The sequence below is a fragment of the Pocillopora verrucosa genome, chromosome 3 (assembly GCF_036669915.1).
Source record: "Pocillopora verrucosa isolate sample1 chromosome 3, ASM3666991v2, whole genome shotgun sequence".
NCBI lineage: Eukaryota > Metazoa > Cnidaria > Anthozoa > Scleractinia > Pocilloporidae > Pocillopora > Pocillopora verrucosa.
Genome location: NC_089314.1, coordinates 8,007,484 through 8,032,176, shown reverse-complemented (window position 1 = coordinate 8,032,176; position 24,693 = coordinate 8,007,484). Strand labels below are relative to the sequence as shown.

At 36.9% G+C, this 24,693-nt stretch overlaps 2 protein-coding genes across 3 annotated transcripts; one reads left to right on the top strand and one right to left on the bottom strand.

Annotated features, from left to right (window-relative positions):
- The first annotated feature begins 4,888 nt into the window (after nt 1–4,888).
- On the top strand, nt 4,889–12,778 carry LOC131785395 (uncharacterized protein C1orf131 homolog). Of its 2 annotated transcripts, none has more exons than XM_059102280.2 (10): nt 4,889–4,968; nt 6,724–6,794; nt 7,716–7,806; nt 8,992–9,089; nt 9,735–9,775; nt 9,913–9,968; nt 10,460–10,530; nt 10,962–11,048; nt 11,476–11,534; nt 11,617–12,778. In XM_059102280.2, the coding sequence occupies exons 2-10, from the start codon at nt 6,786–6,788 to the stop codon at nt 11,744–11,746; spliced, it is 642 nt and encodes a 213-aa protein (XP_058958263.2). In that variant the 5' UTR covers nt 4,889–4,968; nt 6,724–6,785; the 3' UTR covers nt 11,747–12,778. The 2 variants fall into 2 exon arrangements, with proteins under 2 accessions (XP_058958263.2, XP_058958262.2); XM_059102279.2 differs by having other exon boundaries at nt 7,716–7,818.
- A 145-nt stretch (nt 12,779–12,923) lies between these two features.
- LOC131785394 (2-hydroxyacyl-CoA lyase 2-like) lies at nt 12,924–24,669 on the bottom strand. Its single transcript, XM_059102278.2, has 19 exons — nt 24,542–24,669; nt 22,503–22,556; nt 21,672–21,776; nt 21,420–21,498; nt 21,060–21,151; nt 20,510–20,586; nt 20,068–20,129; nt 19,637–19,710; nt 18,823–18,860; nt 18,492–18,592; nt 18,276–18,385; nt 17,366–17,489; nt 16,854–16,948; nt 16,636–16,675; nt 16,098–16,212; nt 15,260–15,397; nt 14,516–14,690; nt 13,938–14,036; nt 12,924–13,620 (listed from the first exon to the last, which is right to left on the bottom strand). Exons 1-19 carry the CDS (start codon nt 24,653–24,655, stop codon nt 13,435–13,437), a joined length of 1,878 nt encoding a protein of 625 aa, XP_058958261.2. The 5' UTR covers nt 24,656–24,669; the 3' UTR covers nt 12,924–13,434.
- Nucleotides 24,670–24,693: the final 24 nt, after the last annotated feature.

Below are 24,693 nucleotides of genomic sequence, written 5' to 3'. Positions count from 1 at the left end.
TTTAAAATTGGAAATAATCGACCTTAGCGCCTATTGAATGCTCCTTGACCATTTTTTGTGCATTGAAATTACGATTTGCTGGCCGAAAAGTGTCTCCCGGCCGTTAAGCACGCTGCCAAAACGATCATGTTACACAGCTGTGACGTAGAAAACTGTGAAGACACGTCTGCAACTTTGGTGGAGAAAGGAGAAATCTAGAAGAAAGGACGAACGTATTGCGTGGCCAGAGCGCCAAATGATGTTAGCTACAAGAATAATACACATATACCGGGTATTTTTATACATTACTTTCCAAAGGATGTAGCTGTATGGCCAAAATGGACGCGTTCGACGATCGATCGTCGACATCGAGGAGATTTTACTCTTCAATGTCGTCTGCCTTAGGCTCCGAACCGGCCTCAAAGACCCCTGTTACGAACACATATCATTAGTCAAATCAGGGGAAGATAAGTCTTTAGTTTAGTTCAGCTAAAAAAGAATACTGATTAAGGGGCCTGTTCCCACACCGTACAGGATTGTTCAACATTCTTTTCGGATGACATTTCGCAAGCGAAGAATGGTGAGCTCCGATCCTTATTGTTGTTTATTTCTTGCGCTTGAGATGTACTCATACTCCTTGTCTTTCCACATGACTACATTTGCGCTTTTCTCATCATAGGAAAATCCTACCAATTGTAGTTTCCGTCGTATTTCAATAACAGAAATACATTATTTGTAATGAAGTTTAAGCCCTTTCCTGAGCTGATCTATATCCTGTTGCGTGAACAGTGCGAAACCTCCGGTGGATACTGGCATAATCACAAGCTCGAAACGGCCGTGTATTCTCCTAACCTAGGTTTCCGAAAATCCATCCCACAAGCCATCAATTCCGCCCTGCCCTCAAGAAACTAAAAGAAGCAACAGTAGCAATGTTATTGTAATAACAGCACTGCAACGAGATAAATAAAGAAACACAAATTTTATTGAATTAGATGGTAGCGAATCCAAGTGCTGTGTGAAAGTCGACGCGTACGAAATATTCATTTATAATACTGATGTCACTAGTGATGCACCACTGCAATACTGCAATGCCTAAACTAAAGAAGTTTTTCTCTCTTAAAATCCCTATTTGAGATTAACTTGAATCAGATGACTATAAACTCACTCGTTTTCCGTTCGGTTTGACCGACGCGACGATAGCCTCGTGATACAGCTGATTCTTTCGTCAAAAGTTAGCTTTTGGTCTACTGCTACGAAACTCTGGAGCACTGACTGAGGGCAACCTTCGCTGCTCATAGTGCAAAGGAATAAAATGTTACGAAAACACAGCTACCTATTCTTAACATAGATTTCGCCATAGAGAACAAAACACAAACGCAGCAAACTAAACATTCAGTAACGGGAATCTTTTTGTCCTAATCTTGACCTAAACACCGCAGGCGAGAAACCTTCTTTGTCAGCCTTCGTCGAAATCTTCGTTTGATGCACGCGGTTCTCCTACGTAAGGCTGAACCGTACTCGCAACTTCCATTTCTTCTTTACTACTTGCGTACGATGTATCACAACTCTCGGTAAAGCTTGCTGAAGGCAGGTAGACATCGCTACCGGACATTATTCAAGCGTATTTCAACGCTGACTTAAACAAAATTACGAGAGATGTGAAAGATTTGTCAGTGTCAACTGAGAGTTTTTACAGTTTTGTACGTCATCGCCCGCTTATTCGTTACCAGTCTACGGGACACCTCAGAAGACAACATGAGAGCTCTTTGGGGCCCGAAAAAACCGAATTTTAAGTTTTTTGAAATTTTTATTTTATCAGAATTGGTTTGTACAAATGATAAGATAAGGAAAACGACCTTCTTCAAAACAAACCACTTTGAAAGCTATCCAGGTTCATTGTTTAACTCTAACCTACTCATTCGCTCATGGCCGACAACTATCTTGGACGACGAGGTCATGAACTACGTTTCCTAGCTCCAAGCCTTTCTTTTAATTTGTCCTTGAGTTACCATAATAAGGATTTTTATCCAATGTGATGCTAATGAAACGAAGTAAATCGAGGGCTAAATTTAATGAAAACTTTTACAGGATAAAAGGCAGTTTTTAAAAAAAAAATTTTCATCGCTCTGTTCCTTTGTCCCTCTGACCAACCCCATTTACTAGCCCTATTCATCATTCCTCCCACTATTTCACCTTCCTTCCTTCCTTCCTCTCTACCCTCCTCCCTCTCCATCAACTTCCCTCTCTCCCTCTTTACCTTCCTTCTTCCCTTCCTGCCTCCCTACTTACTTTCCACCCCCCTCTTTTTTTTCCTCCCTCCCTCCCTCTTTGTCTTCCTTCTCCCCTCTATACCTTCCTCCCTCTCTACTCACCTCCCTTCTTCCCCCTATACCTTCCTCCCGTCCTCCCTCTATACCTCCCTCCTCTCTACTCACCTCCCTTCCTCCCGCTATACCTCCCTCCCTCTCTACTCACCTCCCTTCTTCCCCCTATACCTTCCTCCCTTCCTCCCGTCCTCCCTCTATACCTCCCTCCCTCTCTACTCACCTCCCTTCCTCCCTCTATACCTTCCTCCCTTTTTACTCACCTCCCTTCCTCCCTCTATACCTTCCTCCCTCTCTACTCACCTCCCTTCCTCCGTCTATACCTCCCTCCCTCTCTACTCACTTCCCTTCTTCCCCTTATACCTTCCTCCCTTCCTCCCATCCACCCTCTATACCTCCCTCCCTCTCTACTCACCTTCTTCCCTTCCTCTATACCTCCCTCCCTCTCTACTCGCCTCCCCTCCTCCCTCTATACCTCCCTCCCTCTCTACTCACCTCCCTTACTCCATCTATACCTTCTTCCCTTCGTCTATACCTTCCTCCCTCTCTACTCACCTCCCTTCCTACCTCTATACCTTCTTCCCTTTCTTTGTACCTTCTTTCCTCTCTACTCACCTTCCTTCCTCCCTCTATAACTTCCTCTCTTCCTCCCTTTCTCTATACCTTCCTTCCTTTCTACTCACCTCACTTCCTCCCTCTATACCTTCCTCCCTTTCTCTATACCTTCCTCCCTCTCAACTCACCTCCCTTCCTCTGTCTACAAGACAGCTTCAAAACCCTGGTTGATAAGCAAGTTCTTTGCAATTTTGTCAGAATCAGGGAAATGTGAAATCACAATTCCATGAATAACACTGTCTAGGACAATAATGTGCAGTATGTAGTCATCATTGTTGACTGTAATTAGTTATGGACTTGTGGTAACAGACTCAGGATTGTCCCAGATTTAGACTGGTTGGATTAAGCTGAGAAAATGTAGGGTTCACTTCAGAAAGCTGATTACTGAAATGAGAATATACACATTTTTCAAGTAGGGAAAGGTGATACTAGTTATTAGGGAGTCAAAGATGTCACAGCAGCAATGATGGGAAATTGCAGACTAAAAAAATTACTTTCATTTCTCCTAGGAATTTTGTGAGTAGCACAATATTTCTATATTCCTTAGCAGAGCCAGATCTCCCCCTCAGCATCACATGTCAGCATCACCCAAGTATAAAGTTAAATCAAATGTAATTTGTAGTCAGTGTTTTTTCATGCGATGTATAGAGAACGTAGAGGGTTTTAAACACTTGTAGGTTTTCCTTTCACATTCTTTGTCTACTCACCTCACTTCCTCCCTCTATACCTTCCTCCCTTTCTCTATACCTTCCTCCCTCTCAACTCACCTCCCTTCCTCTCCCTGTACCTTTCTCCCTTCCTGTGTACCTTCCACCCTCCCTCACTACCTTCCTCCCTCCCTCTTTATCTTCCTCTGTTCCTCTCTATCTTCCTCCCTCCCTAAAAAAAAACATACCCCAATTAAACGTGTCATTTCAACTGTTCTGTTACCTCTGTGCCCAAAATGTCACCCCTATCATTGATAACTATGCTAGACTGCCTAATTCAGCTGTCAAACGTATCCTAGCATGTGTAAAGGACAGAAAAACAGACTTACAGACACTACAGGCAAATAGAAAGTCAAATATTTAGACAGTCATACAGACAGACTGCAAAACAAGGTCCTTTACAGATCTTAATAATCTAAAGTAGTAATATTGTTCATTACCTTCCCCTTCACATTCTGTAGTTTCAGAAACACATTCGAGCAGTTCAGCACGTCATTTTTTGTCATAACAACCTCAGGCCAACTCAGAAATACGCCATATCTGAGTAGCTTCACTATCAGACTGGTTGAGTTCTTCAAAGGTGGTTTCCACTGGCACAGTTACCCACAGACAGCTCTAGGACCGCGACGTTTAGGACGCTTATCAGCGAATTCCCTGTAGTGCTGGAGCCCTCTTCGCTTTTAATCACAGCAACCATCATTTTCTTCTTGCTGTGACCGATATCTCTTAAGCATACATAACCAGGAGTATTGTGATAACTCTTCTCAAGACCCTCAAGAAAAGTCAAACAGCCCAGTAATTTAAAGTCCTTTACTATCAGCAGAAGAACAAGGCTTTGGCTCCTGCGAGAGATCTTGGTTCTCTGAAACTTTCACATCAACCTCTGGTGGTGTTAATTGAGTGCTAGTTGTGGGATTTCTATTTTCATGGGTGTTAGTGTCTGCCATACTTTGCATGTTCTTAGGAGTAGGTAATCCCTTTAGGCAATCTATAAGGTACTATATTTAGGGCCTGTTTACATGGAGGCGGGATACTCCAGGTAAGTGAGGTAACAGCGCCTGGCCGTCTAAATCCCTAAATGTTAGAAATGCAGACATATTATCAGTTTGTTTGGCATGCAATGTACTATGATGAAATAGTAACAACAGTGAATAGAATAATTTCGAAACTGTTAAGATGTTATCAATGGCAGGAGACCATTAACCACAGATTAGGAGGAAACATGAACGGACGAACGGTAATCCAACCGCGTGGGAAGTGGAAACGAAGTTGGCGCCAGATTCCTCACTTCCCGTTCAATATGGCTGCAGTAAAGTTGTTTTGTCGGTTTACAGGATTTTGAGGTAAGGTAATTACGAACAGAACGTCTTGGATTTAAACGAAGTATTATATCCATCCCTTCTTTGCGATGCATGATTATGAAAATCTCGTCGTTAAACTAAAATTATCAAACCACAAGCCACGCTTTTTGGTGTGTCTTTCTAGCTTGCAAGTTCAGCGTGGTAACCCAGTGATTGTAACGCTTTCAGCGACTAAAAACAATTCAAAGCGAGTCGTCACTAAAGCCGTGTCACTAAAGAGGTGTTGGGACTATTTTAAGAGTTGTTAAATCCCGTAAACCAGAGTGACGGTTAACGGCGCCTGAAGAAGATTAATAATCGAAGCTGAACCTAATTCGACAAAGATGAGACAAAGAGTCGATCAAGCTAAGACATGACCGCTTACTAAAATAACGATTATACAACGAATTTGTATCCTTCAAGGCAAACAATTGTGTAATTTGAGATTAAAAAGTGTGCAACAAACAGTTGTCGATTTAACAATATACTCAAGTAACGATGATAAGCACGGATAAAAGACATTTCTGTCCCAGCGCTCTCGAAGGTAAATGGTGGACGTTCGCTCTGTAAGCATTAAGCCTGATTTTCTCCTTGATTGTTGATGAATTGGTACATATACCATTTTACATTACTTTTACCAGGACGTATGTCTAATCAAACAAAAGAAACCTTCACAACATAAAAAATGCTGGTAACATATTGGTCCCACTTGTGCCAAAGGTTATTAATAGATCAGAGAATTGCACAGAAGCCATGGAAAAAAAGTCAGAACTTCTGACAAAAAAAGGACAGCAAACTTACCTATTACATGCACATGATGATGCTTCATGAACACTTGAAAAGTAAATAAACATAAAATTAACCATTAGATCGTTGCTAGAGTGAGTAATTGCATGATCAGCACATGTCAATGACCAAGCAAGAGGTCAAGATGGCTGAATATTGAGTTCTACAATTTGCAACAAAATCATTGCCACAGTGACCTTTGCAACCCCCTATTACTTCAATTTTATCTCCTTTGCCCTTTTTAAGTTAACCTATTTACCCCTTTCCCCCTAAACAATTTTATATCATGATTTCATTTACTTCATACAGCTACATACAGGCAACATTGAATAGGGTAGAGGGACTTGTCAATGATTTAGAGTGTTGTAGAAACAGGAGTATTATTTTACACATTAACAGAACTCTTCAAATATGTGTCAGCTACTGTTGATGCTGATTGTAGGTCCATAGAAATGCAAAAAGGAAAGATGCTTTATTCAGCCATGATGACTGAACAAGCTCAGTCAATAAAGGATTTCTTCTATAGAAAAAGGTTTCGCTCTTCTGGATCAAGGCAAAGTTGAAGTTCATCAAAATGCACAAGAAGAACAAGGCTAAAATTGAGTCATTTTGACTGAACAAGCTTGGTCAATAGCAGATTAATTATAAAGCAATATGATTTCACTTTAATAAGAATTAAGAGTGGCTTTTTTTTTTTGAGTGCTGGGAAAGATAGCCAACTGTGTTTGTAGTACAATAATCCTACAAAATAGGTTTATGTTTTCTTTGTTTTGACTGTCTTTTTTGGTGCTTTTTTGACTCGCAATCGCAAACTTTTTAAGTCTATTCCACAAAATCTTTTCTCAAATGAAATCAAAGTACACAATCCCAAGCCCATCTTGTGCATGGGTGCTGTCAGCAGTAAAGTAGATATAATTGATTAATTGAAAGTAAGTTCTTTTGCTAGTAATTAATATATTGTTTTGTTATCAGGTAATTGAATGCCTGGCAAAGATCAAGATTAGAAGCTTGAGGAAGTAGGACATATCTCGATTATGGAACAGGTTGGTTTAATAAAAGCTTTATACTTACTTAGTGGTTAAGCAACAATCCTGAATCATGTTCACAACATTGTTGAGGTCAGTTTGAGGCAGGCAATGGAGTGATTAATTTCATCTTAAAACACTCTGTGACTTGTACATGCAACATATTATATTTAGATATTTTCACACTTTAAATCCCAATATCTGATTGTTAATTCTCCCATCTAGCTGCTACATATATCCTTGTGAGCTAGTTATGAGAATTTGGTGTTAGTTAAAGATAAACACTTCTACTTGATAAGTTTGAGTATTGTCATCACCTGTTTGGTGGATAATGTTTAGATTGGATATTATAGGGAGAAGCAACATGTTACTCACTTCTAAGAATTAAAGAATTAAGGGCCTCTTTGTATATCTTGGTGAACTGGGCTGGTGTGATTCCACAATCTCAATACTACAAGCTTGGATTTATTTTTGAAAGGGTTTTTATATTATTTTTGGTGTTGCATGGAATCTGAGGATGGCAAGCCATCTTGGTTATCAATGTTAGTGGCTGCTTATTAGGTAAATTTGGGACATGAAAACTCAAGCTTAGATAACAGAGAGAATCAAACTTGAAAGATGTCAATTTTGTAATTGTCAATTAATGAGCTGAAATTTCCTTTGTTTATGACTAGTAGTTTGGCCTAAATTGGGCAAATATTATTCTTTTTCCCGCCACCACAACGCAGTGAATCTTAAAAAGCTGGTGTAAATAGAGCCAGTTGCATTTGATGTGAGCCAAACAGGAAAAAGCTGTCCAACCCTGTACTTGTATTGCTTTCTTGCAAAACAGCAAATATTGCTTGTTATTCAACTTATCAGTCTCAGTGCCATTTAAATGAAAAAAATATCATAACAATGCAGCTTTGGGTTAATACTTATTTATTACAATAATTACAGATTCCTGAGAAATGTACCCAAAAGAAGTTGCTGAAAAGGAAAGGAGATGATACCCAGGAATTTAATAAGTCTTGCATCTCCACATCAGTAGGTGGGCTCTCAGGTGTTGTATAAACAAAGTTATTTTTAATCATTCTATGGATTACACTCTACAAATTTGAAATTAATTGGGAAATTGGCCTTTAAATGACAATATCCTAGTCTCAGAAAATGGAAATACATGTGTGTGTGTGTATATAAATATGTATATCTTGAGATAGAGGAAAAACAAAGTGTTCAATTGTGTTATATAACTATATGCTACAAAATACAGAAACAAAGCGTTACTGCGTAACAATTGAGCAAAGCAGAATAATTTACTGCCATGCCTATTATGCAAATTTGTAAAGTAAAAATTAAATGATGGTTACAGTTATTCTTGACAATAAAATCCCCTGATGGGTCAGGAATCACAAAATAGGCTTGTAAGGATGAAAGTTTAGTCTCTTCGTTTTTTCCCTCTCAGTATATATCTCACTCTACTTATACATATCGAGCATTGTACAATGGAAAAATAAAAACACAGTCTTTCCATGTATACAATCATATATATATATATATATATATATATATATATATATATATATATATATATAAATGAATGTGAGGGTAGAGTCTACCTTGGCATAAAGTGCTCAATGCTGTGGTAGCAGAGCTAAGTATACATAAGTTAAAGAATTAAAGAGGATGCATCGATTCTCTGTGACTCTGAGTTTCGCGCCTAAGCGCTCATCAGACAGAACTTTTGAATACTTTAGTTCTGTCTGACGAGCGCTTAGGCACGAAACTCAGAGTCACAGGGAATTGATATGTCCTCTTTAATTCTTTAACTTATATACTTATGTGTGTATAAATATATATATATATAACAATATCTCAGCTTCAGAAAATGGAAATATGTGTAATATATGTTTTTTAAGAGGTTATTTTTTTAAAATACGTGAGGTTGCACAGAATTGTATTATCAAAACTTTGATTTGATTACAATCAGCCAAATCCTCTTCAGGTTTGAAATCTCTGTAAAAGTTTGCTATTTTTGCTCCAATCTTCATAATTTCCATACCTAATAAAACTTATTATACAACTTTGCTACATGTATGTTGTGTGTGGTCCAGTGTTTATGTTCCATTAAAAAGTTATAATCAATTTCCCATGCTTTCATTTATTCCTATTTTATTGAGGGGGAATTCCTCTTAACTCCAAGTGTAAATTTGTGAATATTGTTTTCTTTTGCAAGGTTCCTGGACTGAAAAGAAGGCCAATCGTCCTCTTCCAAAAGTGATTGAGTTCGTTGAACCAGGGAAGCAGTTAAAAAAGAAGAAAAGTTTACCACCAGTATGTTCCAAGAGTATCATGAAGTTCTTGTAGAACAATGTGGCAGAGAAAGTTCCACTGGACTTTTTTTTCACTAATTGAGTTATTTCTTGGTTTCTTCTGTTTCTTTTTAATACATGTAGCTCCTCCATATTTTTAATGTACTTAGTTCACAACTTTTTGGCTTCTTAGTGGTAATGCTCATCTGTTTTCTAGGAGGGATGGGTGCAAGCCTTATGAAAGCTTGGATTTGTTTCAGGTTCATTTTCTACAATGTAATTTTTACCCTGTACATGTCTGTGAGGATCAATTCATTAGTCACTACACTGTTAATAATAAAATACACCCCTTAATGGTGCAATCTGGTTCAACAACAAACTCCCTCTCTGCCCTCATCAGCTGGTCAAGTTAGAAATTTTATTTGAATTCACTCTTTGACCTAAAGTTCCTAGCTAAGGTGTTCCTAGAAGTAAACACTTTTGAATGTAAAAGTTGTGGCTATCCTTTAAACTTAACCACTTTTACCATAACATAGTATTGACAGAAGATTGACAATTAAAGGCTATTATTTGTCATTGAAATCTTTAAAAATTACTTTTTTATATTAAGTTTTTTTAATTAATATAATACCAGTTCTTGCAAGCCCAGGTTCTAATTTCTTTACAGGGGAAAAGAAAACAGATAGAAATTAAAAGCAAGTCAACAAGGTAAATATAGATTTTAAAGTTGGTTTTTAAATGAGAGGGTAGGTGCCTTTTGAGGATAGACTGGTCAGATCACAGGTTTTTGTGAAAGGACTTTGAGGGAAATTATTGTTTCTAATTGTAGCATTTTTCAAATATAGGGAAGACCTTGATGAGTTTGAATTTAAGTCTATTGCAAGGGAAGTTAGAGAATTTGGTGAGACATTTTTTTCTTTATCAACAAATTGACTGTATTTATACCATTATTTTAATGCTTAGAAAAAATTGTAGTACAAAGCTAACAAGGCGAATTTGTTTAGCAATTAAAAGCTTCTTTACTTGGTGATCACTTTACTGTTTCTTGTGACCTTAATGTGGGATTCTGGGGTGATATGGTAAGGAGAAAGTAGATGCTGGTCTTTCTTAGGATTTTCTCCTGTTGATAATTAATGGTATCAAGTATGTATTTTTGCAGTGCATTCAGAGGCCCATTGTCAGCCAGAATGCAAAACAGGAGTAGCTTTTTTTTAAAGTTGTCAGATGGGAAATAATGGCCACCCAGAACAGTGTGTCATTCAAGAAGTAAAAAGGGCTAGTGAGCAAAGCTGTGTGGGTGAAATAGGGCTTCAACATGCTCTTTTGTTATCTTCATCAGGGTAGGTTTTAGTCTTGTTTTTAATGTGTTCCCTAACAAATTATTTGTTGTAGGTGTGACAGGTCTCAGTAGAAAAGACAGAAAGAAATATGAAGACTGGAAAGCTCAGTCACTTGGTGGAAAGGTAGGTGGAAAATCCATCTTATGATGTACTTCAAATCTAGTAATTTGATTCTTACCATTGACTTAAATGATTACAATAATTTATAGTGTGTTCATTAGATTTCTAATTCTATATTAATAAAGGAGCACTCATTTTGGGGTAAGCCTGCTGTGAAAAAAAAAAGAATTGTATATACATGCATAGTTATGCGATTCACGTAACCCTTTAAACCCCAAGAGTGACTATCCTCTAATTTCTCCCTACAATATCAGTCCTGAATCACTCCTTAAGGTCATGAGAATAAAGGAAATGGTCACCAGGGAAGGAAATGTTTGATTGGCAAACAAATTCTCCTTGCCAGCACCTTAGGAAATGTATAAAGAACAGTATGGAGAATATTCAAACTGATTTTAGGATGTAAAGGGTTAAATCAGTGCTTACAACATCCATAGGCACCAAAAGGTCAGAAAATGCCATATCCAATGTTGATGCGTCAGATTAAGAGGAGAAAGGAGAGAGAGCAAGAACAAAGGGAAAGGGTATGTACTTGTTCGGACAGTCACAATCAAGTATAAAAACTATGATTTAATGGTAAAGTTCAACATAGAAAGATGTCATTCATCTTGTTACAATTGTGGGACGAGGAAAAGGAAATTCATTTCCCCAAGAGGAAACATACCCCAGAATTGGGAGTGGTGTGTACCAATGCTTTACCATTGGGCCACAGAGAACTCTTGGGGAGTCAGATCGACACCAAGTTTAAATGTGATATTTTTCCTGTATAATGTAAGGATCAGCAATTTGTGGACATCAACAGGCATTGTCACTTTGGAAAATTTGAAACAACCCGGTGTGGAGGTCCTTGTTATGACAAGGGCATTGTGTAACAGTACAACTGTAAGCTGTACTGATACATAAGTTACTGAAAGTTTTAACTGCCAGTATTATGTTTTCCACCTTGTTTAGGAACATGCTATGGGTATTTTCAAAAAGAAACCAGATAAAAAGTCAAGTGCTTCTACAAGGTTTGTGAGCAATCTTTGATCTACATGTACCGTGATTTAGTGAGGGGGTGTAATGTGACTTCTCTTTTTTCTTGTTTCTTAGGGCTCCAATGGGTTGGTGGGTGGATAATTCTTCCAAAGGCCTGCAGGCTTCAGTTGGAAAGTTCAAAGCTGGTGTCCAACGCCTGTCTAAAGCTGATCTGCATAAAATTACATCCAAGAAGAAGAGATAACAGTGGTGGAGTTAAATTTTGCTTGCACTAGATAGTCTGGTAGGGCAATGTGGATTAAATATTCCATGTTTGCAAGGTATAGATTGTCAGAGGACTACAAGACAGCTTCAAAACCCTGGTTGATAAGCAAGTTCATTGCAATTTTGTCAGAATCAGGGAAATGTGAAATCATAATTTCATGAATAATACTGTCTAGGACGATAATGTGCAGTATGTAGTCATCATTGTTGACTGCAATTAGTTATGGACTTGTGGTAACAGACTCAGGATTGTCCCAGATTTAGACTGGTTGGATTGAGCTGAGAAAATGTAGAGTTCACTTCAGAAAGCTGATTACCAAAATGAAAATATACACATTTTTCAAGTAGGGAAAGGTGATACTAGTTATTAGGGAGTCAAAGATGTCACTGCAGCAATGCATGGGAATTGCAGACTAAAAAAATTACTTTCATTTCTCCTAGGAATTTTGTGGGTAGCACAATATTTTTATATTTCTCAGTGGGGCCAGATCTCCCCCTCAGCATCACCCAAGTATAAAGTTTAATCAAATGTAATTTGCATTCAGTGTTTTTTCATGTGATGTATGGGGAACGTTGAGGTTTTAAACACTTGTAGGTTTTCCTTTCATATTCTTTGTCTTTCAATTCTTATTTCTTGGAGGTTCAAGATAAAAATCTTTAGTTTCATCTCTAGGTAAATTTGAGTTAAAAATGGTTCATGAACAATGTACTATTACATGAGTGTTTTTCATTCTATATTGTAATCAAACTTACTTTAAGATAAATGCACAGATTTGCAATTTTTCCCTCTTACTAATAGTGATTTTATTGTAATTTTTTTTAACTAGATATTAAATGTACTTGAAATAATTATATATTTATGAGCAGACTTTAACCAAATTACCTACAAGGGGTTTTTCACAGAACCATGAATTACACTGATGCTAATTTCTGAGGGTGCTCTGGTGAAGCATTTTGCAGTGTAAAATAGGATTTAAAAAAGGCACACAATGTTAGTAAAATGAATTTCTCACTCCATTGTTGTTTTTCTGAGCTGAAGGTAGTTCAAATTGTTAGCTTTAGATTATTTCTCAATCAGTTGAGTCCTAGCCTGGACAATTTATGACACAAATTACACATACAATCTGTTAAACTAAAAAATTTAACAGTGATTGTAGACCAGTCTCATTAAAACTGAAAATTCTGTCACTTCTGTTTCAGTAACTTGACCAACCACTTTTTGAAACCAAACTAAATTCAGTGTCCAGAAAAATATTTTTCTTGACTACTAATTAAAATGTTATTCTTAATTATTTAAGTACTAAATTAAATACATGCAAGAATGACTATTTGTGAATATTTCTTCTGTCTTTAACTGTTATTGTTAATTAGCTGAGACACTGTGCCTGCTCTGAATGCTCAAAAAACTATCGTCTATTTGACTGATAGACCTAAAGCTATTTTTTGAAAGCAATAGACCACATTTTCTGTCTGTTAATGTGTCTAATAATCTAATTGAGATGTCGGTGAAACTCTTAATGAAGAGGTTTATACGTTTTTCTCTTGTTCTCCCAAAACCCCTTAATCACTAGAAAGTACAATCTAAAGCTCAACAAAGATCTAATTTTTTTTGTCTAATTATATAATTACTTCTCATGTAAAATTGTCCAGAAGACATAGTGAAATATGTCATACTGAAATGGATCCCTCTCTGAAGTCAGTTTTCCCGATCAGAGCATTAATCAGTACAGCAGTGCCATCCCTGGCTACTTCTTGTGCTTGGGAGAGTGTTTTGTCGATCTCTTCAGTGGATGGATTACTGAGAAGAAACCCTTTTCCTCCATATCCCTCAGCTACTTTGTGATAGTCTGTGAACTGTTGAGACATCAAAAGAATTACATTATTACACCCTCACAGTATGTATATTCTCCTACTGTTCTCAATAAGCTTCCTGAAGTACTGACGAGAAGGATTTGCCTAACAATAAAGAGTTTCTTCAGTTGATTATCATTTCCACCATGCTCATGACCCTGGTGTTTGTCTCAGTTGTACAAGTAAAGGGCAAAACTTACTACAGTAGATGCTGGTCACTCCTTAGTGGTCATGGATTAAGATAAGATGGTAGTGACTAGAGGCATGTTCTCAACAAATCCCAATGCTAACTTTGACTATGGACTCAAGCTTTTTCTTACCTCCAGGTCACATCCTATACTTGAACCAAACATTGGTACTTGCTCCCGAGCAATCTGAGACCAACATGCATCATTACCAACCAGGGCAATGACAGGAGTCTGAGAATTTAACAAGAGAACAATATTTATCACAAGCTAGGGTTAATTGTAAAAAAAGACCCTTAATAAGAATTCACTATTTTACTGACTGATGATGTAGTTTTTTGAGCATTCACTTCTACCTGGTAAGCCACATTTAGACTGCCTGTGCAATGAGTGACAGTTAAGGCCAAAATTGGATTTTCATTGAAAGCTTTAAGTAATTGAGGAGATTGTCAGTGATTTCTTGCAAAGACGTCTGCAAATGGTTTGATTTCTTCATTTTCCCAGATAAGGACACCAAATCACAGGGGATATGCTCTGCATTTTGTCATGGTTAGCAGGAGAGGTCAAAGAAACAACATGCACTTCTCAAAGACATTATGCCATATAAAAGCTCCAGTTTGTTGGACCTGTCTTTACCATGTTTCACCAGGTTCAAATCAGCACATTGCTGGTAAATTCTGTGGAAACAAATGAACAGAACAAAACAAACAAACCTTGTGCCTTGTAAAAGTATCAAACTCTGCTACACTGTAACCCAGAGAACCATCTCCATAAATAATCCAGACCTCTGAATCTGGGCGGCAGAGCTTGGCCCCCAGGGCAAAGCCACCACCCACCCCAAGAGTCCCAAACGCACCTGGATCCAGCCACGTCAATGGACCTCGTGGCCTGAAATAAGGAAGCAAGGTTACTGTTTCACTAGCTTTAGTACTGAAAGGGAGGAGAGATGCTTCTCTTTTCTTCATTTCACTAAATCACCTGTCACAAGAACAGCTTGCAGATCATTTAAGTACACAGTTGTTTGAGAGATCACTGGATGGGTAAACTTACACTCAGTTGTTTGCCAGAAATAACCTATTGTTATAAATAACTGTAAAAAATGACTATTCCCTAGTTGTAGAGTCTCAAAAAGGGTTTCTTTTGCTTGTGATCCATTAGAAAAGTTTGATGATACACCATATCAAGTGTAGGGTTGTTGAAGTTAAGTTCAAACCATTGGAAAAAATTTTAGAATGTGCACATCCATCCACACCTCAAAAATCAAATGTAAATGTTCATTACACAGTAACTTTGGAGCAATTTCATGAGTGAAACATTGGGGAGAGAGTTTTTCCTCGAGTAATCCACTACTTTTTCCAAATGCTCAGTTGTTAACTCTATGAAACAAAGAAATTTTCTTTGTACATGAATTAAAATGACACAAACATTCCTAAACAATACGGTAAATTTGGTTTTACCTCAGGATGTAAGCAGCAGAGCCTACAAAGTCACCTCCATCAGCTACAATGATACTGTCATTGGACATAATGTGCTCCAGATTGAACAACAACTTCAGTGGGTTCAATTGCTGCTTTAGAGATTCCTGTGACTTCAGACTGTTCAGGAAAAGGATAAATACTCTTAACTCTTTTACTCCCAAGATCTACCTATTAATTCTCTTTGCTTGTTTGCCATACAATTCTTGTAATGTTAGTTTGGAGAATTTGGTCTTGGATCAACTAATGATACCCTTAATTGATAGTTGTCTTTATTATTATCAATTGTCTGCATGATATCTTCAGTATTGATATTGTAAGGAGAAATTCTGTCTTGGTGACCCATGAGAGTTGAAGGGTCAATAACTGGCAAAAACATGAAAATCATCAGCAGAGACTATAAAAAAAGGAATGAAATCCTGTGATTCTATGTGGAATTGGAGGTCCTTATCAGCTTCCTTCATTGTAATAAGTAAAATTTTCATCTGGCAATCTTGTAATTGGATTGTTGTTTACATAGAGCAATCTTGTTAGTTAATATGCAAAATATTTATGCCTAAGATTTGAGCTCATACTTTTCTTAGCAAGAGACAAGACTTTCTTTTGGTTTATCACATTAAATAACCTGTGTTAAACCATGGGAAAACATGAGATAATTTGACATCATAAGCTAGAGGCCGGGGAATAACATGAAATCTTTTTTAATGTTCTGCAAACATCCAAAGGGCATGCATAGCATTCCCTTTAATTCAATTTTCTGAAAGCCACTTGCTTTCACAAAATATATTCCATAATGGAGTCTGGTATGATTGAAAGGTACCTGTTTGCTTTCTCTTTATCAATGTCTCTTTCCTTCAGTTTTTCCAACCAATCAGTTGGACAGATGTAGCCTTTGAGGCCCTTAGAAAGTTCAATCATCAAGGTAGCAGGATCACCTGAAACCAAAGGAATCATCATCAGCACCAAATAACATTTGGCTAAGACACCTCGACAGCTTGAAAAGAGGGAATCAAGAACTTGTCACAAAAAGTAGTCTCGATATTATTACTTCTATTGCAAATTCTGAGGTGGAGTAGGGCAGGGGAAGGTAATCAGTTATTTTATGATGCAACCATTTCACTATCACCTAATTAAAGGGAACAAAAATTAATAAATGCAGTTGTAATAGTTATAAATCTCACCTGTGAGTAGAACTACACACTCTAATGTGTAATCTTTATGATATCAGGCAGATTAGATGCTGACAAATAATCATCATGACATTTTTTGATAATAAATAGTTTTTAAATAGCTTTGCATTCCATTATAAGTTAGTGTCCGGTGAGTTTTTTTTTATTGTAACAGTTCTGAATCCCCACCTTGAACAGCAACTGAGGGCTTCCAAAACATGTCTGAATTCTAAATGCAGATAGAGATTTAAAGTCAGTTCATTACTTAGACCATTCTGTCATTAGCAACAAAATGTGATGAATTTTAGTTAAAGTTAGTTAACATTCAAAATATCTTGTACTGATCCTCTTTAAAGTTTTTAATATTTGTTTTATGAAATTTTACTAGGCTTATGAAAATGACCCACCTTAAAAAGTTGACTCTTGTTTCTATTCACAGCAATTATTTTGGACTTCCTGTTCAAAACTCTACCATACAACAACCTAAAGTCACACACTGTACCTGTGTTCAAAAGAAAGTGGATCATGTTTCTGAAAGCTGACTAAATGATCTACACTCTACCTTGCTTTAATTCTTTGGCCTTGACTTTTCCAGAATTGAAAAGAACTTTAAACTACATCATTTAGTTTTATTTGTCAAAAAGGACATCTTAACCCTTTCACTACCACAAGTGACCAAGACAGAATTTCTCCTTACAATATCAATACAATATCAAGCAGGTAGGTGATGAGAATAGAGAAGAATATCAATTATGGGATTCTTAGTTGATCCAATACCAAATTCTCTGAACTAACATCATAAGAATTGTATGGCAGATAGTAAGGAGAATTACTAATTAGGTCTTGGAAGTGAAAGGGGTTTTGATTAGGTGTTTGCATCTTGACCCTATACTATTGAATAAGGTGTTAACTATTTCACCTGCTAAAATAACAAGATCAGCCTCTTTTAAAGCATCTCTCCTCCTTTGCCTTATATGGAGATTGCTATTTCTTCCCAACAGACCACGGGCCATGCCTCCTAGGAAACATGGGATACCCAATTCCTGTTAACAAAATAAGAATAAATCAACATCAAAAACAGACAACAACAACAACAATAACAATAACAAACATGAAGGTAGGGCAATTTGTAAAAGCTAGACCGAGGTCAAATTATAAATTTGCAAATGAGATCAGTTGTACTGATCAATCTACTGCCAAATTATGAATTGGTATCAACTAATTAAAAGCACACATGAAACATAAAGCTATAACAGATGGTCTAAGTGATATTCATGCAGAATAAAATAGAAAGCTTTTTTTCCCAGAAGTAGTCAGTAACATTTCAGGTCTTGCCTAGAATATTTCTGATCAGTAAGAATTATCAAGCAAAATCACAATCGAAAATAACTTGTGATGTTGACTTTCACCAGCTAACAGCTGTATTCAAACACTGTATTTAAAACTAATTTCAATATTGCTGAGCTACAGGCACTTAAATTTTGAAAAATACAGAGAGCAGAGGGAAACTTTCAGTTGCAAGAAAGTACATGTACTGGTAGGAGCCTGGTGCAGTGAAGGGGTTTGCCCAAAAGTTCTACGAAATTACTTTAGAGTTGAGCATTTTAACTCTTAATTGTTACTTTGAATCTCAAGGATTAAACTTGGATGTTTGGGGAGGAAACAATTTTCAGGCCAAAGCAGACAGAGGCTTCCTATATCTGCAATCTTCCTACAATTTAGGTTGTAGCTTACAGAAGATCATTAATTTTAAAGATCATTACTTCTTCTTAACTTTATTATATTCTGCTGATAAAAGCTGATAAACAGAACAGGCCTTTACAACCCACCTCCAAAGCTTTCCTTAGTTTGTCAGCTGGGACTGGAGGCAATGTAGACTGACTTCCTAGGATGATCACTGGTCTAGTAGACTTAGAAACCAGTCTCACACATTCATCAACTAAAAAGAAGAGAGTTCACATATCTGTTGATAAGAATTGTAACTGATTCATAATACAGTCATACAATGACTGGCTAAAATCAAGTCAAATCTAAATGGCACTTACCCTGTGACTTAATAGGCATTGGTATATCAACAGGTAATGGATCTTTTGGTTGTGGGTCCCAGGCTCCAGCGAACAAGCCATGAAGGTGGTTAGATATATACCTTTAGGAAAGTGAGCACAATCATACACAAATTTAAATATCAGCACAGCATTGTCAATAAGGTGCCGGTAGCTGGCTACCTATGATTCCTGATAAACCTTGGTCTGGGTCACAGAGGCAAATTCTCATTACCACCCAATGTAAAATTGCAGGTGGATCAGAAAAAGAGGTAAACCCAGACACCTTTAACAAGGGTGTGACCCAAGCCTTGTGACTCAGTAAGCAACTTACCAATTAACTAAGCGCTGAGAAAATCCCTTGACTTCTTCCTAAAAGTAATGGGAAATTTTGGTTGGCTGTAATGTTACTGGTAATAATAAAAACTACATACCCATTTAACATGTTCAATGGGTAATTTAACAGTATGTGGATAGATATACTTTGAAAAATGATTTAAGATGTCTGCTGGTAGCTCAGATGACTTCACTATCTCAAAATCTCCTCTACGAGATATTAATAGTAAGTTACCGGGCACTATTGATTTAACTGCCCTGGATTCAGTTGTTTGAAGGGTAGACAACACTATTTGCTGGATAAATCTCCATCTGGACCAAGTTGTAAAAAGTGTGGATAATGCTATCTAACAGATCACTATTGAGTGGATAAGTGATAGCAAAATGTATAATGTTATCTAACAGAGAGAGTTTTATCCAGTGGATAGCATTATCCAACCTTAGAACAACTTGGGCCTGCATGGCTGTTAGTGTGGTCCTTTTTGTTAACCCTTTAACTGCCATGAGTGACCAAGACAGAATTTCTCCTTACAATATCAAGCATACAAAAGATGAGAATAAAGAAAAATGTCAGTGAGGGGATTATAAGTTGATCCAATACCAATTTCTCCAAACTAGCATCACAAGAACTTTATGGCAGACAGTAAGGAGAATTACTAATGAGATCTTGGGAGTTAAAGGGTTAAAACTTATCCTGATCTGCTGGATAGTGATTTATCAGTTGGATGGTATTATCAGCCCCTTCAACAACTGGACCCAAAGTGGAATTTTAATCACTGAAAGTCCTTTGAAATGAAAAAGAATTTAAATACCTTGAGTCCAGACTCTTTCTTGACTGTAGGATAGGGATACAGGGTGTCAATGGGGAACTCCACAAACACAGGACCTACAAATCAGGGGAAAAATGTCACATGAACTTTGTCAAGTAATTACACAAAAGGCAGGCACTAATATATTTAAAATGAGTTTCAAAATGACCAAGGATATCTTAAAGTACTAGGAACAAATGAGGTTCAACTGAAAACCGTACTTTGACCTGGTGACTAGAAAGGTAATCTAAAATGGTTTGCAAAACCACACCAAGGATACAGAACATCCAGAACATCTCTAACCCTAACCTTGTTCATACACTTAGATGCAGCCAAAAGTTCACATAAACTGGAATTTTTTCATATTTAGAGAAACTGCTTTCAGCTGTTCACTATAATCAGGATAAATAGTCTTTCTCACTAGCAGAATTTACCAGGTGTTCCAGACTGTGCAATCTGAATGGCTTTTTGTAGAATTGGAACAATGTCTGCTACCCTATAGGCAAAAATTATTGCAGACATTTCAATTAGTGATATCAAAAATGAAAAGCAGGGAATTATGAGCTTAATAACCTATCTGGCCAGAGCTACATGTGAGACTAGTTTGCACAAATAGCCAAGGATATCTATCCTCCTTTGTCTGGGCTAAAGAAGAATATCTTACACTACTTAAACAGTAGTTAAAATAAGGCTTGAAAAAAATTCAGGTCTGTACGGGATTTGAACCCATGACCTCTGCAATACTGGTGCAGTGCTCTACCAACTACGCTGACAAGCCAGTTAGGAGCTGGTCATTATGTTGGTTTGTAATAAACACCTGAGGTGATGAATAAATGACTGTATATAAATAAAAATCATATATTTGCAATCAATTACCTTGTAACTGTAGCACAGTACTTGCACAAAGACTTGAACAAACTCATCTGATCAATGTCCTGTAGAGCTCCACGTCCCTAAAAGAAATAATTCAATAAGAAGAAGCGATGATAATTATTAATAGACTACTATAAAGAACCAAATTAGAAGCAAATTAACTAAATCCTTTATAAGAACTGAGAATTTTTAACCTTCTAGAAAACAAGAAGTATGAACAAGCACCTAGAGGGTAATCATGTGACTGCAACCCTGATTTGGAGGGGGGTTTTTAATATTCCTCGTCTATTCAGGCTGCTGAAACTGAGAGATAAACCCTGACAAGATGAGCCCTCTGTCATATAAGCTCTCTCTCAAACAAGACAGTCATTCACCAAATTTTAGGAGGTAGCTAGGTGACTGCTATTCCTTCCAGGCAAGGGTGTAACAAATATCCCTGGTCACTTCAGGCTAACGACAGAAACAGTAATAAATTCTGACAAGATGAGCCTATTATAAAGCCCTCTTACACAAAAGAGAAATCTAAAGTAATCATTTCAAACAAAATACAGACCTTTAGAAGTGTAGCAGCAGCTCCACCTAACAACAGCACAGGAGACTCTGCCATTTGAGCATTCTTCACAGCTGTCACTGTATTTGTTAGACCTGATATGATAACAATAAATAGATATAAAATAATCCATTTGCCAAAACATACCTTTGGACTGAAATATCGGCTATGTCTGGTCTTTGTTCAAAAGGCATGGAAAATACCCTTTGATTGAAGAGAGAGTGAGAAGGATCCAAGATAGAAAGAGAAGAGACATCTAGCACTCCATTTTGTTTCTACAGATTTCACTTTCCAATTTTAAAGAAAAAAAAAATTTACAGAAAAAATTTCAACAATAATGGGATAAACAAAGTCTACACTTACCTGGACCAGCAGTAACAGCAGCCACACCAACAACTCCTGATAACCTGGCAACTGCATCTGCTGCAAACACAGCTGTCACCTGATCACAAAAGGAAGGCAAATTAAAAGTGTTACTTGGTGTTAATTAAACATTCCTTGATTTTGAGGGCTGTCATAGCATCATATTTCATGGAAGACCAGCTAGAATTCCTTATGTCATGTAATCTGTCACTGATTGTTCCAAGCAAAAATATGACCATTTAACCACCCTACCTCATGCCGTGTGTCAACAACACGGATTCCTAGATTTTGACATGAGACTAAAATTGGCGAGATGTGGCCACCACAGAGTGTAAAAACATATTTGACACCATGAGCCTGTCAAAAAAGATGACAAATTACACATTTATCCTGAACAATGCATCTTGTTAGCAGAACATAATCAACTAACTGTGAGTGAATAGATTTTTCAACTCATCTGCAGGTAACTAAAGCTGTTATAAATGACTTTGAAAGTATCAAATAAGTTATCAATCAATTCAGTTATCAAATCCAATAAACTATTTTGTTGTAATACAAAGAAGTCCTGTTTCCTTCAACCTCAGATATGAACTTTCAAAAGTGATGTCCAGGTTATAGATTTATGTCTGTGTATCACCACAGGTTATTTTATGCCAGCCTAAGTATTACATACCCTACAACTTCACTATGCAAAAAAGATAAAAAAGAAAAATTCAAACTGTAACCCAAGACTACATCTTGTTCTTCATGAAAATAAAAAAAATCAGTGAACAAAAAAAATTGATGCTAGCATGAGTTCCATGCAGCACACTAACTATTATTTTTTGCTGTTTTGCTTTTTTTTGCTGACTTTTTTCAACTCCTTTTTTTGGAATCCCTAACAGATTTTGCCAAACAGGAGAGACTGCTTGCAATCTTTGTATAACCCTTGCCCAAAGTGTCTGCATTTTTGTCACCTTTTCTTCTTAGGATCTTAAAAGTTGACTTTTTTACAAATCAGCATGTATGAACCCTGGTAGTTGGGATGTACAACATCACCAGGGCTTGTGATCATCATAACCTACTATAATAATCATCACTTACCTTTAGAACTTCACCAACTAATTCTCCACCATGTCTATTACTGTTTTCATCCAGCTACATAGAGTACAACAGAAGTGATCAGTACTGCAACTGTATATAAAGGAATATCTTAATTTGTCATGCATAAAGTATAGTCAAGTAAATTTCAAGCTTATATGGTGATCAGTAACCTGGAGAAACCAAAAAGTAATCTACCTCACAACATAAAGACTTCATCTTGAAGAAAGGTGAATGGAAGAAAAAATAATTAATTAGGCCTGGTTCAGACGCTGTACTTCAGCTGCGCCAAATCAAATTCTGCAATAGACTGGCCTACATCAGTTAATCCTGGCTGAATTGATTCAAACACTGAACTTCACTCAGCCAAAATTAATTAATTGAAGAAAATTAATAGTCAGTCATTGGTTTTGCAAACAATTGTAAACATGGCAGATGTCATGGATTGCAGCAGCAATCTGCGAGCAAGAGCCTCTCACCTGTTCAAAATGCTGGAAAACAGTGCAAAAAGAATAGGAAGAAGAAGAAGAATGCAAACCGTCTTAAACCAGGATTAATTGACTGAGCCAATCTAAATTAAATCAGCCATTCTGAATTGATTCAGACAACATGCTTCACATGAACTTAATTTGTTGAGTTTGATTCGGCTCGCTGAAGTTTGGCATCTAAACTGGGCCTTTGGGAATATGTGACCCTCCATGGGTAAACAGACACTAACGCTTTTCCATTAAACAGTCTAGAAAAACAGTTTTAAATGGATACTAAACGGCTAACTCAAGCATTTAAACGGTTTCCATAACTGCTGACAGTTGACCAAAAATAAAAACCAATAGCACAAAATGTTAAACAGTTTACTAAAGTCCAAAAAACAGATAGCTCAAACTGTTAAATGGTTTACCAAAAATAAAAATGGTTAGCTCGAAACGTAAAACAGTTGACCAAAGCCCAAAAACAGATGGCTTAAACTGAGAAATGGCTGACCAAAATCAGCAAACAGAGTGCTAAAAATTAAAATTAAACGGTTGTGGTTAAGTTGAGATCTTTTGCAGAAAAACTTTCCAAGCGACAACGGATAGTTATCTCAAAGCAAAAACATTTTCATGAACTGTTTAAATGGATAGTAAACGGTTTCGCAGTTTAAATGGAAAAGCGTTAGTGTCTGTTTTCCCATGGAGGGTCACATATTGTTTGATAAAAATAAATTCATATAAAATGTATCAGAGACAGTAAGTAGATTTGATATTTATATTGAGATCTATGAGTGCAAGGATTGATCTGATTTTGCATAATAACAATGACAATGATGATGCTACTTATCATAAACATTTTAAGAAGCCCTCAGAACAATAGAGAATGTATAATCAATGTAAACAGCTTCAAATGGTTTGAACCCAAAGTCTCTTACTGACTCTCATTTAGGAAAAACTATATTGGGTAAATGCTATTGCAATCCTGCGAGCAGTGCCCTGCACACGTTCTCCAAGCTTGATCTCTTACTTTTATTTAAGGACCCAGTTCCTGGTTTTAAATGCCTCAGTTTCTTGTTGAAATAAATTTGATTAAAAAAAAGTTGGAATATGTACAACTTCTCGTTTTCAAGAGTAACCCCCCCCCCCCCCAATTTGGAATGAGGAAAAGAAACGCAGAAATTTCATGAATGATTTCAGGATCATTCTTTCTTATCTAGATATACACATGTCTAGGCATATGTGATAACTCTTTTAAGAGACTCAAGGTTACGATTTTTGCACAGCCCCACACTATTTTGGAACGAAATCGAAGTGTCAGAGGCAATCTACATTGTTTTCTATATCCAAGAACTGTATCCATGATAAAGAATGGGGCTGTGCGGAGATCGTACCACCTCAGAGGCAGAAGGATCTTCTTAAAACTCAGCATAAGAATTTCTAACTCATAAATCCAAATTTTTGAAAGTATTGAAAAACGATTGCAAATCAGTTTAGCAGTCATGTGACGTATACATCTAGCTGATCAAAAGATTTTTACCTTTACACTAAAGAAGACAAAGAAAATTTTTTTACCTTGTAAATGTACCTATGCAAGATTCTTAACTTGTACACGAGGAAAATGATCCCGAAAAGACCGACTGAAATTGCACTGAAAAGCCCCACGAGAATAGGGTTCGACTCCGCCATGTTCAATTTTCCCGTAGGAGTTACACTGGAACTAATGG

Coding starts and splice junctions, on each gene's coding strand:
- LOC131785394 (XM_059102278.2), bottom strand. CDS start 24,655: ATGGCGGAGTCGAACCCTATTCTCGTGGGGCTTTTCAGTGCAATTTCA. Junction 17,490..18,275: donor AACTAAGGAAAGCTTTGGAG/GTGGGTTGTAAA, acceptor TTTTGTTAACAG/GAATTGGGTATCCCATGTTT. Junction 14,691..15,259: donor TCTGCTGCTTACATCCTGAG/GTAAAACCAAAT, acceptor TCCTTATTTCAG/GCCACGAGGTCCATTGACGT.
- LOC131785395 (XM_059102279.2), top strand. Junction 9,969..10,459: donor AAGGGAAGTTAGAGAATTTG/GTGAGACATTTT, acceptor TATTTGTTGTAG/GTGTGACAGGTCTCAGTAGA. Junction 10,531..10,961: donor CTCAGTCACTTGGTGGAAAG/GTAGGTGGAAAA, acceptor CAACATCCATAG/GCACCAAAAGGTCAGAAAAT.